Here is a 16,440-nt window from a genome sequence, read left to right as displayed (position 1 = left end):
AAGAGATCGGATGCACCAAAGCAGTCTTCTAGGAGTTTGGGACGACGCCTAATGCCGTAGGATTGCCGGAAAAGACGCGTTAAGACCGGTGCCAACTCAGCACATGTCCGTAGCACGATTGGAGGTATGCCATCGGGTCCACTTGACTTGTGAATGTCCAAGGAAAGAAGTTCTTTCCGAACTCCACTTTGCTGAAATTTAACCTCTGGCATCGTCGTAGCCGCAGAGGTGAGCTCAGTCACGACGTCACAAACGATCTCATGACGCCTCCCGAAAAGACGGAGTGGGAGGATATCGATGATTTTTTAATGGGTATACCCCCCGCCCCCCACCTCATATGGAGGAATGGCGTTATACGTTTGCAGCAAAAAAAAGGTGGCATAATAAGTATTGCACGCGGGCGACAAAACAGCTAGCGGCGGGCCTGTATCAAGTAGATAAATTATTTTTATTTTAAATAAAACAGTGTAAACTCTAAAGCATTTTTAAAGTCAGGAGTTAATCTATTTGCTCGAAGTTATCAAATTCTCTCATTTTCTGTAATTTGAAGAAATAAATTTCACGCGCAGCATTTTATATGCCTAATTTACCATGTGACGCGGTAATATTCTTAGTAATTGCAGCACTAGGCATTATCATAATCGTATAACTTCAACAATAAACGGGGCAATCCCGGCTGACAGACTATAAAGGATATTGACATTTGCTGTCAAAATTTCTGTATAAATTCTGCAAATTAAAATCGAAAAGTACACGACATGCAGAAAGTATCTGTTCTAAGTGCATTTAAATGATTGTTGCATCAGTTTAGTGCTGTGGTAATTGTTTTATTCAGTGTAGTTAGTACATCAAAATTACTTTTGTGTATAACCGGTAAATAGTATATAAAACAAGAACACAATACCGATATTTTTATGAGTAAACAAAAGTATTGAATGCAATATGAAGTTATTAAGAAAGGTGTAAATAATATTTATAAATCTGGTATACTAGTTTAAAGTAAATATAATTTTACCTAGGCTTAAATGGAACAAAAAAAAAAATTCCATCGGTGAATTAATAACTTTCATTATTATTAACGAAAAAATGATTGTATATATATAAAATTTGTTTAATTTCTCGTTACTATTTATTACTTTATGTAAATTGTAAATGTTTTTATCAAATAACGTAAATATTACTTCTTTCGTTTCGGCATAAAAAATAAATACTTAGCTATATTTATACCAATATTTATTTCATCAATCAAGGAGACTTTAATATTCCTATATATAATTTGTTTTTTTAACAGTTTTATTTCTCATGTCATTAAAATTTGCATCCAAATATAAATTTATCAGTTTTAGTCGGAATTTGATATGATAGTATACATGAACTAGATGGAATTGAAAATAAATTGGAATAAGTTCGGAACCGTTTCCTTCAAGAGCAGAAGAGTCTTTGCCCAGCTGTGGGCAATTTAATGGGCTATTACTTTATAAAAGAATTTCAACATGAATACAAGTGACACAAAAGATCAAAAAGAATTTATAGCAAGGTTTTATCAAACCCAATTAGAAGAGATTGCAGTTAGAAAAAATACTATAATATTTTTGCCTACAGGTAACTTGAACGGAATGTTTTGTAATCCTCATTCTTTAATACTTTGTAAAACAATACATTGTTTCCAGGTTCGGGTAAAACTTTTATTGCTATTAGACTGATAAAAAGATTACGAGAAACATTGAAGAAACCATGGGGAGAGGGAGGGAAAAGATGTTTTTTTTTAGTCAACACAGTACCACTGGTGATGCAACAGGTATTCAACGGTTAATGATTTGATTTAACACAAAATTTACAAGCAAAATAATATATAATAAAAGTTAACCCACAAACAATCAATATACAGTGCAACCTTAATATAACGTACCTCAATATAACAAATTCTTTGATTCAACAAAATCTTCATAATCCTCTTGAATTATCCATAAGAGTCAATGTAAAATATTCCTTTACATTGCGAACATTTTTTGCGAAAAACCTCTTTATAACGAAATTTCAACCATCAAGAAAAAGTATAAATGCCTATAATTATCGAATATTGTCAATCCAAAACCTTTATATGAAGTATGTATATGTATGTATGTTTTTAAACAGAAAATACATAAAGTAATATGATAAAAATGTGTAATCATTTTTTAGTAGAAGTTGTTCACTAAAACAACATGAGTACATATTGTTGATGTGTATAAAACTATTTATTTACCTCTTTATAACAAATTTTAGACCAACCCAACCTTAACATAACAAACCTCAGTTCATCGAATTTCTTGATATAACGAATATTTACTTGTTCCGAGGTTGCACTCTATTTATTTTTTCTTTCCAAACTTTCAACACAAAGAAGAACTCATAAATGTCCTTCAAAAATTTTCAATAATAGTTATGGGTGAATGTTACACAAGTGGACATAATACAAAACCAAGCTTGGTCTCTGTTTTTAAATGTCCTAACCTAAAGTTTGAAAGAAATTCCTTATAATCATTTGGGCCTTTTGTGCCCAACATATAATTCTGATTTTTACAAATGAAATTGTGGTGTGCAATAGATAGTTTAAATAGATACCAATGAGTCAGCTTTCACTGCATATGTATAGTATATGAATTACCAAAGTAATACGCAACATTAATATTTCATAGCCTCTTGGAAAAAGCTTTGTATGTCTTATCGATAAGTCAAATCCTAACACTGTGTTATGCTCAAGTTATCTGTTAAATATTACCATCACTTTCCAAAATTACTCTCACAGATTACACGAAAGCAATTATATTCATGTAATTATATACATATCTTGGAGCTGAGATGGCCCAGTGGTTAGAATGTGTGCATCTTAACCAATGATTGCGGGTTCAAACCCAGACAAGCACCACTATATATATATGTGCTTAATTTGTGTTTATAATTCATCTCGTGCTCGGCGATAAAGGAAAACATCGTGAGGAAACCTGCAATTTCATCGAAATTCTGCCACATGTGCATTCCACCAACCTGCATTGGAACAGCGTGGTGGAATATGTTCCTAACCCTCTCCTTAAGGACGAGGCCTTATCCCAGCAGTGGCAAATTTACAGGCTGTTAATTTAATTTAATTTGATCTTAATTTTTATATTATAATCAGCAGTTACTTTTGCAAATATATGTACAAGTATGTTTTTTCATGAATATTTCTTTCAGATGAATATGATTAAGCTATTATGTCCAGTTGATGTTATCGGATACAGCAGCGAGGACAATGTGGATTACTGGGATAAGGGTAAATGGGACCTTGAGTTAACCAAGTATCAGGTAGGAAAAAGTATTATGGTGCCATTTTCAAGTTTTAGTCAACTTTCTGTTAGAACAGTGATGTTCTACAATTTTTTTTGTTTCAAAAAGTTTTATTCAAATAAGGTTTTAGCTGTATAATTTTAATCTTAGTCTATTTTACAAATATTTATCTTATTTTAAAAAGTTTTTCATATAGAGTTGCGATGTGAAAGTTTTAGAAGACAAAATTGTCAGATTTGAACTTACAATTTTCACATCTACATGGCAAATAGAGGCAGGCAGAAAATATGGCAAACTGATGGTAAGTGGTTTACCGCCCATAGATATCAGTGCCATAAGAAATATTAACCGTTTCTTACATTTACAATGAGGGGCTGGTACCTACCCAAACCAGTGGCACAAAATCTTGCCACCAAGTAAATTATTTATCATGTCAACAAATATAAATTTAACTAATTTTCTAGTGCATTAGATTTGCTTTTGTTTTTAGGTAATTGTAATGACAAGTCAGATCCTCAGTGACATGCTCACTCACAAATATATATCAGTGGGTGATATAAGTCTGCTCATATTCGATGAGTGTCATCATGCCGTTGATGATCACCCGATGAGGTCGGTGATGAAACATTTTGAAGTCGTTCCAAAAGATAAACATCCAAGGGTACTCGGTATGATATTATTTATAAATACTTTATTTACACTTTCCTTTTTATGGTATTGGGTTGCGGACGAGCATATAGGCCACCTGATGGTGAGTGGTCACCATCACCCATAGACAATGACGCTGTAAGAAATAATAACTATTTCTTACATCGTCAATGTGCCACCAACCTTGGGAACTAAGATGTTATGTCCCTTGTGCCTGTAGTTACACTGGCTCACTCACCCTTCAAACCGGAACACAACAATACTGAGTACTGTTACTTGGCGTTAAAATAACTGATGAGTGGGTGGTACCTACCTAGACGAGCTAGCACAAAGCCCTATCACCAAGTGACACTAATCCTTTATATAACAGCTATAATTAAACTCATTTATAATTGGAGAAATTATGATGTAACAATCATCAAGTTTTGATTCCTGAAAGTTCTGGAAAGGGCATTGATAAGGTCAGAATTGTAACGTGCAATTTATAATTACTTAGATTATTTATACAGGCTGTTAGTAATTCGACGTATTTCCGTAAGATTGGTGGGGATATTTGCGATAATTTTAACTCTATTACTTTTTTTTAGCATGTTATAAAATATGCAATGTAAGTTCAAATATAAGATTTTAAATTAAGGTGGTTATTTTTATCATTAAAGTTATAAGCAGCACCGAACAAAAATAAAAAATATATAAGTAAATGTCCCGAAATTTATAACTATAACAAAAGTTCAAATATATTTTTACTAGCTGACAACCGCGGCGTCACACGCGTTTTAGGAAGTTGTTTGTTATGTGTTAGCCAAAACAAAGTACCCTATGTTCTTTCTTAGAGTTTAAATTTGCTTCATACCAAATTTCGGTTCATTGGTTTGGTCGTAAAAGACAGACAGACAGAGATACTTTCAAATTTGTGATATTAGTATAAATTCAACATTATAAAAACGATTATATACTGGTTATTTACCAAAAATCAAAATCAATATAAACTCTATTCAAGTAGGCTTTTACAAGCACTTTTGAATCGTCATTTTACAATTAAGCGAAGCTACCGGTTCGGAAAGTAGATTCTACCGAGAAGAACCGGCGAGAAAATCAGTAGTTATTATTTTTTAACATTTAAAAAATACAGTCATGTTAGTTGAATACAATTATTAAAATTAATATATCCTGCTTGGAAGGCAACAGGTATTAACTCCACGCTTTTTTGTAATCTATAAAATCTTGTATCGAATAATAGGCCTTTTCTACCAATTACTAAAGTTATTAATTTCCGGATACCAATGTATTTTTTACAAACGATTTGAATTTACGAAACGGCAAAGTTAAAAATATCAATATCAAAGCAACGATTCTTAGTCGAAAAATACATGACAAATAAAAAATGTATTACTTCTGCATAATCCATGTAGGTTAGGAGTTAAGAGTGCGATTCCAACTGTAATAACATGACATATTATTATCAATGGTTAATATGTAAATTTTCTATTATATATACAATAAATAAATATGAGACAACATCACATACATTACTCTGATCCCAGTGTAAGTAGCTAAAGCACTTGTGTTGTGGAAAATCAGAAGTAACGACGGTACCACAAACATACAGACCCAAGACAACATAGAAAACTAATGATAATCTACATTGACTCGGCCGGGAATCGAACCCAAGGACCTCGGAGTGGCGTACCCATGAAATCCTGTGTACACACCACTCGACCACGGAGATCTTTTGTTAGTTAAAATTTGCTTAATTTAATCAAATTTGGTTCATTGGTTTGGTCGTGAAAGACAGACAGACAGAGTTACTATCACATTTGTAATATTAGTATAGATTCAACATTATAAAGGCGATTATACACTTCTTATGAATATTAAAGCAAACAATTCTTAGTCAGAAAACATTAGATAAATTAAAAATGTTTCACTTCCGCGTAATATATATAGGAGTTTTTTAACATGACATATTATTATTATCAATGGTTTATTACGTATATTTTCTATTATGTATACAAAGTAATAATAATGTTAGGTTTAAAGATAAATAAATAGCGATGACCTTGAATGTACAAACAAACTGAGGTATAAAGTTGTTATCGGACTTTAGTCAACTGTAATAGTGTTGTATTGAAAACAAAGATATATTTATCAAGAACTAACGTGAGCGAAACATTGTTCATTGCTCTTGTCATCGATATATAGTATTTATATATAAGTATTGAAAATTATCTTAGTCACTACTTATAATTATTATCATTATTACATAGTAAAAAAGTCGCTTTCTCTGTCCCTATGTCAATTTGTATGCTTAAATCTTTTTGAGTTTAATAGATACAGTGATTCGAGAGGAAGGTTTTTAATACTAATGATAATAAGTAAAAATATAGTAATTATTATAGTTATAGCAGTATGCAGTCTCCTTAATACACACACTGGCTACCGAGATCAAAAGGCAATGGTAAGTAGGTAACGTAAAAAATCTTGCCCATTGTAATATCTAAGAAGTTTGAAGTGATGTTGTAAATAAACAAATTCTGTAGTATATTTAGTATCAGTATTGCACCCGTGCGATGCCGGTGCGGGTCGGTAGTACAGTATAAAACAAAGTCGCTCACTGCGATCTGTCCCTATGAATGCTTAGATCTTTAAAATTGCGCAACGGATTTTGATGCCGTTTTTATTAATAGAAAGAGTGATTTGAGAGCAAGGTTTTTGTATATAATACATGGGCAATATAGTAAAGAAACTCTGTTAATTTTAGAAGTTTCTAATGTGATGTCAGGTAAACAAATTCTGTAGCATATTTATTATCAGCATTGCACCCGCGTGAAGCCGGGTCGGTTCGTTAGTACATTATATCACTGTGAGAACTCTTGTGCCTTGCTGATAAGAATTATATATTTATGGAATTATTTGTCATAAATTAAAATTGCTATGTTACGGTCAAGTCTGTAAGGTTAACCAGCTAAAAGTAAAAAGTTATAATTCTAATTTTAAAACCTTTGCCAAGAATTCATACACAGATTATTATAGAGAGATAGAGAATAGTATAATTGTTGAATATAAAACCTCCTTGTTTAATATTTTGAGAAGAATGACATTGACGAGATACGTATAGTACGACACAAATTAGATTAGCATCGGAAAATGCAATGGAATGAAAATAAAACCGATTACTGCCGATTTACACAACCAATAGAAATAGCTCCCTATCGCGCCATTCGACGCTATTCGTCGCTATAGATTCACGCGTCAGAGAAAGCAAATCTATGTAAATCCCCGCGTCAAATTGACGAATATATTAGGTCATATGATATTACAAGTTATTACGTTTGTGCAAAGATCATATTCGGATGAGAATTAAATATTGATAAACATTACAAATATTGATAAACATTCACGAACCCACAAGAATAACTAATCACAGTTCTACGTGCTTAGACTTAATATTTACAAACTTTAAAAATCCCAAATTTGAATCATTAGTACATGATTTCGGTTTCTCAGACCATAAGAGTGTGATTTTAAAATTAAATTACATAAATAAAAGCAAAACGAAAAAAATATATGAAGTAAAAAAAAGAATATACAATGACAAAAATATAAATAAATTTAAATTAGAATTAAAAAACGTAGAATGGGAAAACATAATTAAATTAGATGAATCTGTAAACAAAAATTACACATTATTTACTACAATATTAAAAAATAGTATAAATCGTTGTATGCCTCTAAAAACTATAAAATTAAAAACACAAAAACCAAATGTATGGTTAAGCAAAGGATTAAAAATCTCATGTAAAAATAAACGTTTGCTCAAAATCTTAGCCAGTTATTCAAATAATAGCATATTAAAAACACATTATAAACATTACAGTAAAACACTAAAAAAACTTGTGAATAAAGCAATCAAATTACATAATAGTAAAAAAATAAAAAAATCAATAAATATTACTAAATGTATGTGGAGCATTATAAAAGAACGCTCAAATAAAACAAATTATAAAGAAAATAATAATATAGAATTAATGATCCATAATAAACTAACGTCAAATCCAAGCGTAGTAGCAAATACATTCAATAGTTTTTTTGCATCAGTAGGGCGCTCGACCAGCGACAACGATGCACGCGCGGGTCGGCCAGTGATAAACCCTACGACCAACTCAATGTATTTACGCCCAGTCGATCTCAAGGAAATTAGAACCATAATAAAAAATTTAAAGAATAAAACTAGCTGTGGCATCGACGATTTGCCCACAAATATTCTAAAGAAATGCGCCGACGAACTAATAGTACCATTAACACTATTAATAAATCAATCCTTTGAACAAGGAGTTTTCCCGGACTTACTCAAAATTTCTATAGTTAAGCCCATCTTTAAAAAAAATGACAGACATAATCCAAACAATTATCGACCTATAGCACTACTTCCTGCAATATCTAAAGTTTTCGAGAAGGCAATGCATAATCGGTTTTATAGTTTTTGCGAAAAATATAATATTTTTAGTGACAGACAAAATGGGTTTCGTAAAAATAAATCAACGATTTTAGCGACCTATAAATATGTACACGAAATTTTAAACACACTCAACAATAAACAATATGCCATTGGAATACTACTAGACATGTCAAAGGCCTATGACAAAGTACAATACAATATACTATTAAACAAATTATATGATATAGGAGCACGTGGAAATACACATAACTGGTTTGCGTCATATTTAAAGAACAGAAAACAACTAGTAGAAATTGAGTATTGCGACCATAAAACTGGCCAAATAACCAAAGCGAGATCTGAACTTTTACAAATCCAAAATTCAATTCCTCAAGGCAGTGTCCTCGGATGCATTTTATTTCTCATATATATAAACGATTTACCAACAACCTTAAGTGAACCCAGTGAATTATTTGCTGATGACATATCAATCTTAACTTCTTATACACCAAACCAAAATTTAAATATAAAACTACACACAATTATAAATAATGTACTTAAATGGTTAGAAGACCATAATTTAGAAATAAATTTTTCAAAAACAAAAATAATGCAGTTTAGGCCATATCAAAAAACGCCACTAGAAATAAACTTTTCGTACCAGGGACATCATATAGAATGCGTAGAAAATTTTACGTTACTCGGAATCAACATAGACTCTAACATAAATTGGAAATCGCACATAGCCCTAGTCAAATCAAAGCTTTCTAAATTTATATATGCCCTACATGAATTAAAACGTACTACTGACCAGATGGCATCCTTAAGCGCCTACTATGCGTACCCACGCGTGGTTGAGCTACGGGGTCATATTGTGGGGAAACAGTACTGATGCAAAGGATTTATTTGTATTACAGAAAAAATGTATTAGAATTTTAGCTAAAATTACCTCAAAAGAAAGCTGCAAACCGCATTTCAAAACATTAAAAATATTAACCTTACCCTGTATTTACATATTAGAAATTTACAAATTCGTTAAAAACAATAAAAAAATGTTCAACCAAATATCTGAAAACCCGAGGCGCTTTGAATCACGATATAAATATAATTTTGAAATTACAACATCAAAACTGAAACTTCACCAATCGGGCACACATGCTATGTGCATAAAAATTTTCAATAAATTGCCGGACGTATTTAAGCAAAATATAAATGAACCAAGCTACCCAAATAAGTTAAAAGACATTCTTAAAAAAAAATGCTATTACACCCTCGAGGAATATCTGACAGATAAAATTGTGATATAACGTCCGTCTCTCTAACATTTGCTACGCCCTAGCAGGGTTTATTTCATGTAAACTAAAGTTTAATTGTATGTGTGAGCATGAAACCGCAAATAAATAAATAAATAAATAATTTGGGATAGCGTACTCAATTCGGATGTGATCGGTTTTACGAATTTTGCCGATGCGACATCTAAGTTGTGTCGTACTATACACGTAAATAAATTTGTGTGTGTCGGCAAATATCGGAAGCTATCGTATTGTCTTGTAACAAAATAGATTCACAAAAAAAAAAACTTATTTCCTCCAAAAACACGAAATATACTTTATCACAAACTAATAAGTGTATAATTATTATTATATATATTTTGCAAATACTTCTAAATATGGAATTTCATATATATCATCATAATTATTTTTTTAAGTCGGTAAAAAACAACGATATAATATTTCGCTCATGTTCGTATATACGACGTTATCCGATGTCAGAGTAACAAAACCTTCGTCAGGTTTCAAATTAATTCCTTTATCAAGACTTTAACTCTTAGTACCTTTTGAATCTAAACATCGAATCAAACCTACAGTACCTTTTGAATCTAAACATCGAACAGATTATCGCTCATACCGAGCACGCGAAAATAGATCTTAAGGTGACGAACCTTTTCTTAGAGTTTTTTACGCTACCATTGCCAAATTCTGTAACACGAAACATCATCCTCCTCCTCCTCCTCCTCCTCCTCTTCTCCTTCCATACCTCTCTGTCAGACGTCATCTCACAAGTAACATTCTTTCTAACCATATCGTCTTTCACACAGTCCATCCATCATTTCCTTGGTCGTCCTCCACCCCTAAATCCGTCCATATCCATGCTCAATGTAACGTTTGTAACACGAAACGTTATCTATAAATGAATAAATAAATAAATCTTTAATATTACCTATAAATGTGAGAGTAACTCTGTCTGTCTATATGTCTTTCACGAACAAACCGCTGGACCGAATTTGATGAAATTTGTTATGAAGCAAACTTAAACTCCAAGAAAGGACATAGGCTACTTTTTTGCCTAACAAATGACAACCAACACCCTAAAATATATTGCGACTTCTAGTAGGTTATAAAAATCATAAAATTTATAAGATACACGTATCAAAATTGCTTATTGTCGTAAGCCGGATTTCAACATCATCACTCATGAGTGATATTTAAATTCTTATAGATTCCCACTGTGTTAACTAATTGTATAATAATTTTAGGTTTAACAGCAACGCTTCTCAATTCAAACGTGAAATTAAATAAAGTCGAAGAAACACTGCGCAAATTGGAAGCAACGTTCCAAGCCACGATCGCTACAGTCAACGATATGGGAGAAGTCGCTATGTAAGATATATTCATTAATTATTAAGTTATATTTCATCAATATGAGTCGAGATGGCCCAGTGGTTAGAACGCGTGCATCTTAACCGATGATTGCGGGTTCAAATCCAGGGAAGCATCGTTGTATATCTACGTGTTTATATTTCATATCGAGCTCAGTGTTAAAGGAGAATATGGGATAATCTACATGTGTCTAAATTTCATAGAAATTCTGCGAAATAGCGTGGTGGAATATGGGAAATTTACAGGCTTTAATTGTTATATTATGACCATAATATTCACAATGACTTGACTTTTACAAACGCTAACAAAATCTCATTTAAAATTGCTGGAAGTGAGTCACATACCGCTTCTATAACGTCGCAAGTGCCATGTTTACAAATATTGTGTAAGCTTCCGATAACCTTCTGAGTCATGTAACTGTTTTTCGTACAGCATAATTCATTCGGAATATTTGAATTCGCTATATGCCTTCTTGGAAAATCGATTGCTATCAATATTTAAATATGCTTTATTCTGTCATTCTATATGATTATAATAAACGTAAACGTTACGGAATATAGGTATACCGAGAACCGGCAAGTAACTTACTAGTTTGTACCAGTCGATCGTGATAAACTCATACCCACAACAATAACAAAAACAACAGCCTGTAAATTCCCACAGCTGGGCTAAAGGCCTCCTCTCCCTTTGAGGAGAAGGTTTTGGAACAAATTCCACCACGCTGTTCCAATGCGGGTTGTTGGAATACACATGTGGCAGAATTTTTATGAAATTTGTCACATGCAGGTTTCCTCATGATGTTTTCCTTCACCTCTGAGCACGAGATGAATTATAAAGACAAATTAAGCACATGAATCAGCGGTGCTTGACTGGGTTTGAACCCGCAATCATCGGTTAAGATGCACGCGTTCCAACCGCTGGGCCATCTCGACTCGACCCGCACTAGAAGACTTATAAATTAAGTAGGCACGTTTAAACAATTAAAATTACACAAATACTGTACATTAAAAAATATTTCTTCTTCTATATCAACACGCCAGTCGCCACTTCTCGCGGCTGACTTCTTATTATTTTTTTACTTTAACTGTATAAAATATACAATAGGCTATTTGACAATGCGAAAAATAAATTGTGAATTATTGTAATCAGTGTATATTATGAGTTTAAAAATGGTTACTTACTAACGAAACTTGAAAATAATACTTAATTTACTCAAAAATCAATAAATAAAAACTCATTTTTTCAAACGTTTGTCACGTGACACAAAACGCTCCTGATTGGCCGGGCTTATGATGAAGTCACTTTCTTGTAAACCTTGCTTTTCTACTATATGCACCACTGATTAAAATACAGCAAAGTGACGTCACCGACCCCATTGCAGCGCCATATTGTCCAAGTAGCGATTTCGCGCGTTATTTAAATATGGATTTTTTAATATGATATTTTTCGGCAAATATGTACTAGAAATAAAAAAAACAACTTTTACTGGGTTCCTTAACTTCTACTAAATAATATAAAATGGATTTTAAAAACCAGTCAAATAGCTTAATCTTTTGTGCTTTTTTATGATGACTAAAATATCAATGAAGTAAATGTGTAAGCCATTTCATTATCTGAAATAAAGTCTTTGTTATTTATCCTTTGAAGCAAAATATTAATAATAATTATAAAAAAAAAGCTTCATCAAAAGTATAACACCTCGCATCATTGCCTCCACTGGTGACAGGAGGGCTGGTTCGTTTTTTGCCCAGAGGATCGGAATTGCGATTCAACGGGGAAATGCTGCTAGCATTCTTGCCACCATTCCACGCGGTCAAGATTTATACAGTAACTAGTTTTAGTTCATATTTGTATATATATATTTAAGCATTTAATGTTGTTAATTCTTATGTTAATAATAAATAAAAAAAAATAATAATTGGAATATTTAAAAAAACAGCTCGAAGATCACGCGCCTGCTTAACTCTTCTAATCCTAGTCATGTCAGTTGAATACAATTCAATTTATATGGTATACAAGTATCATCTATATAAACCTATGTTCAACAGTACATCTTATTTCAAATTTATAATGTAACTAGCTGTGCCCACTTATACACATTTTAAATTAAACAAAAAAAATATGTTATTGTAGTCTAAGTTACTCCTTATTATATCAGTTACCTGCCAGTGAAAGTCCCGTCAAAATCGGTCCAGCCGTTCCAGAGATTAGCCGGAACAAACAGACAGACAGACAAAAATTGTAAAACATGTTATTTTGGTATATGTATCGTGTATACACACAAATATGTATTGAGTAAAAAAGGGCTATTTTAATATGACAAACAGACACTACAATTTTATTATATGTATAGATTATACAACATATTGGGTTGGCAACTAAGTGATTGCCGATTTTGTGGATAGGTGGACTTTAGGCTTTTTTTCTTTTGTAAAAATGGTCAAAACACCTAACCTATATTTTTTTCTAATTGTTTAGACTTCTCACTTTAATTTAGTAAAAAAATATATATCGATTAGTGCCTTAGTTCTGTTTTTATCCCAAATTATATATTATATATTTATTCAAACATTTTATTGTATTACTTCCGAAGAGGCAAGAACGCCTCGCAAGCACAAAAGAAGTTATATGCCGTATACGGAAATGGAGCCTTGAAAGAAAGGCAGTGTCGAAATTGGTTTGCCAGACTTCGTTCTGGTGATTTTTCATCGGAAAATGCTTAACGATCTGGCTGCCCAGTCGAAGTCGATGGTACCCATATCAGGGCCATTATCGATTCAGATTGCACAACACGTCGTGATATTGCACAGAAACTATGTACAATGTATTGCACACATGCATTAAAAATGTTTGAATATATCAAAAACTCGTTTTATGGAAAAATTTCAAATTTTCCTTCTTGTTTGAAATCGGCAATCACTTAGTTGCCAACCCTATATTTATGAGTGTTTAATTTTAGCCTTAATACGTATTGTAAAAGAAAAGTTAGATGGATGTCGTTATATTTTCAGCTATTCAACAAATCCTCACGAATCCGTACAGTACTACAGAATGCCGAGCCTAACGGATGCCGCCCAGGAAGCTATAATACTCCTCACGGAACTCCAATCGATCGTCATGGCGATAAAACTGCCTTCGAAGGATCTGAAAGCGGATTTGAAATTAAAACCTTGGCAAACGGATATATCTAGTAATCCGACGAAGGTTAGTAGTTCGATTTTGTAAAATTTAAATTTGGAATGCGTTCGATTTTGTAACATTTAAATTTGGAATACGTTCGATTTTGTAACATTTAAATTTGGAATATGTTCGATTTTGTAAAATTTAAATTTAGAATATTATGTAGTTCCAAAAATTGTGATTTCGTTGATTGTTTGATCGATGTTCGCACGTTTTTTAGTATTGCGAACTGACTCGGCTTTATGTCTGTGACACACGTGGTGATTGCTCTCTGCATTGTGATGTCGTAGACCGAAAAACCTTTGTGTTGTTTATGAATTATATCATATTAATTTTTTTAAATTGAAAAAAAAAATACATTAAAAAGTTTGGTAAGGCTCTAGCTAGAAGCTCTTTAATACCGGTTCGTTGATTTCCGTGTTAATGTTAAAGTCTTAGGGTGACTTGCGTCTTACGTCTATTACCCTCTTTAGAAATACTAGAATACAAACACTAGGAATATACCGTTTTAACCACGCTTAACAATAACATTAGACGTTAGCAATGGTGTTCCTATTTGAAATGGAATTATAAATTATTTTTATGTCCTTAAACTGTGTATTTATAAAAGTATCGAATGTATTTTCTTAGTAATAGAATGTCTTCTATTACTAAGAAAATACATACAATAGGCTTCTTGGTGGTAAACGGTAACCTGTGGTGACCTTAAATACGTCAAAGACCCACCTTCGGAATTAAGAAACACATATCCATCCTTGTGCCTTTAGTTGCACATAATTGTATTCATCAGCTGCAATTATATTATATGTAACAAATTAGACAAAAAGTTTAACTTCGTCAGATTACAATATAGTGAAAATAATGCATTAAATTGCAATCATATTTCACGGTACACAATAATTCGACAGATTACAATCTCACTCATATCTCGATAGATTGTAATCTAACGAATTCTGTAATCTTACATATATAATTCCCGACAAATTTCAATGTCATAAATATTCTTGTTGTTTCTTCGTTAATTGCAAATATTTTGATTTTATGTCATAAAATTATATTTATATTCATATAGTAACTAAGTTACATTAGTGTCACAATAAATATATATGAATATATATAAAATGTGTCAATGTCGATCATCATAAAATGTAACAATCATATTCTACAAATATATAAGGGGTAAACGGTTAAATAAATCTGTCTTTTTCTTGCAAAGGTTGACAGAAAGAGAGAGAACAGAGTGTATTTCAAAAGTCTCAACGAAATCAACATTTAAAAGTGTTTATAAGTAAGGCTATAATTTTTTTGAACGCTAGCTTAACTAATTGTTTCCTAAAACACGCTAGACTAAAACACTTGAAGGTTTAAGTGTGAATTTTAATTATTTAACATAAGAAAACAGCTGGCGTTATTTAATATTTTTAACATGCTTCAATTATTATAAACTAAGCGATACGCCCGGCTTCGAACGGGTGCAATGCTGATACTAAATATTCTACAGAATTTTTCTTGTTTCTTTACTATATTGTCCATGCATTATATAAAAAAAAAACCTTCATCTTAAATCACTATCTATTTAAAAAAACTGCATAATTTTAAATATCTAAACATACAATGGGACAGACAGCCATAAGCGACTTTGTTTTATACTATGTAATGATGATAATCCACATTTTCCTATATATGCTTTGAATCATTTACCATGCTGGTATTTTTCTTTACTCTACCAGAGTATTGTGCATTGATCATAATGGTAGATCGTCTTGACCCGTACATTCTACAGCCAACCAACAGTTTCAAATCAATTTTATTCAAATAAACTTCACAATGAAGCGTTTTAGAACCATCGATAAAATAAATACTTCTACGTTTCGAAAAGTACCCTCTAGCGAGAAGAAACGGCAAGAAACTCGCATAGTTGTTCTTTTCAAATAAACAGATTTACAATGCGTATTTTTTTTCTAAAAAGTACTATTTTGATTAATTTATTTATTTATTATTAGCTTTAATGATCTTTTTAATTTTGTAAATGGTAAATTGATTATATTATTGTGTTTGAAGAAATATAACAGTTTAGTTCCCATGACGGGTGGCGAATTGGTGATTAGATTGCTTCCAAAGTTCCGATCTGTTCCGAGGTTTGCCAACATTCAAAACCATAATTTTGTTCTTGAATCCATGATAAATATCATATTCAACATTAATCAA

The 16,440-nt window shown here is 32.0% G+C and overlaps 1 protein-coding gene across 1 annotated transcript in view; it reads left to right on the top strand.

Moving 5' to 3' along the window:
* Positions 1-1,291: 1,291 nt before the first annotated feature.
* LOC124543659 (endoribonuclease Dicer) overlaps positions 1,292-16,440 on the top strand; it is a 66,783-nt gene continuing 51,634 nt past the window's right edge. Inside the window, exons 1-6 of the mRNA XM_047121918.1 lie at positions 1,292-1,602; positions 1,671-1,798; positions 3,214-3,324; positions 3,797-3,974; positions 10,929-11,052; positions 14,064-14,256. Coding sequence (XP_046977874.1) covers positions 1,494-1,602; positions 1,671-1,798; positions 3,214-3,324; positions 3,797-3,974; positions 10,929-11,052; positions 14,064-14,256 — 843 coding nt within the window. The 5' untranslated portion in view covers positions 1,292-1,493. The remainder of the gene's footprint in view (positions 1,603-1,670; positions 1,799-3,213; positions 3,325-3,796; positions 3,975-10,928; positions 11,053-14,063; positions 14,257-16,440) is intronic.

This window comes from Vanessa cardui, chromosome 3 (assembly GCF_905220365.1).
Source record: "Vanessa cardui chromosome 3, ilVanCard2.1, whole genome shotgun sequence".
NCBI classification, from domain to species: domain Eukaryota; kingdom Metazoa; phylum Arthropoda; class Insecta; order Lepidoptera; family Nymphalidae; genus Vanessa; species Vanessa cardui.
This window is presented reverse-complemented; position numbering and strand designations above follow the sequence as displayed.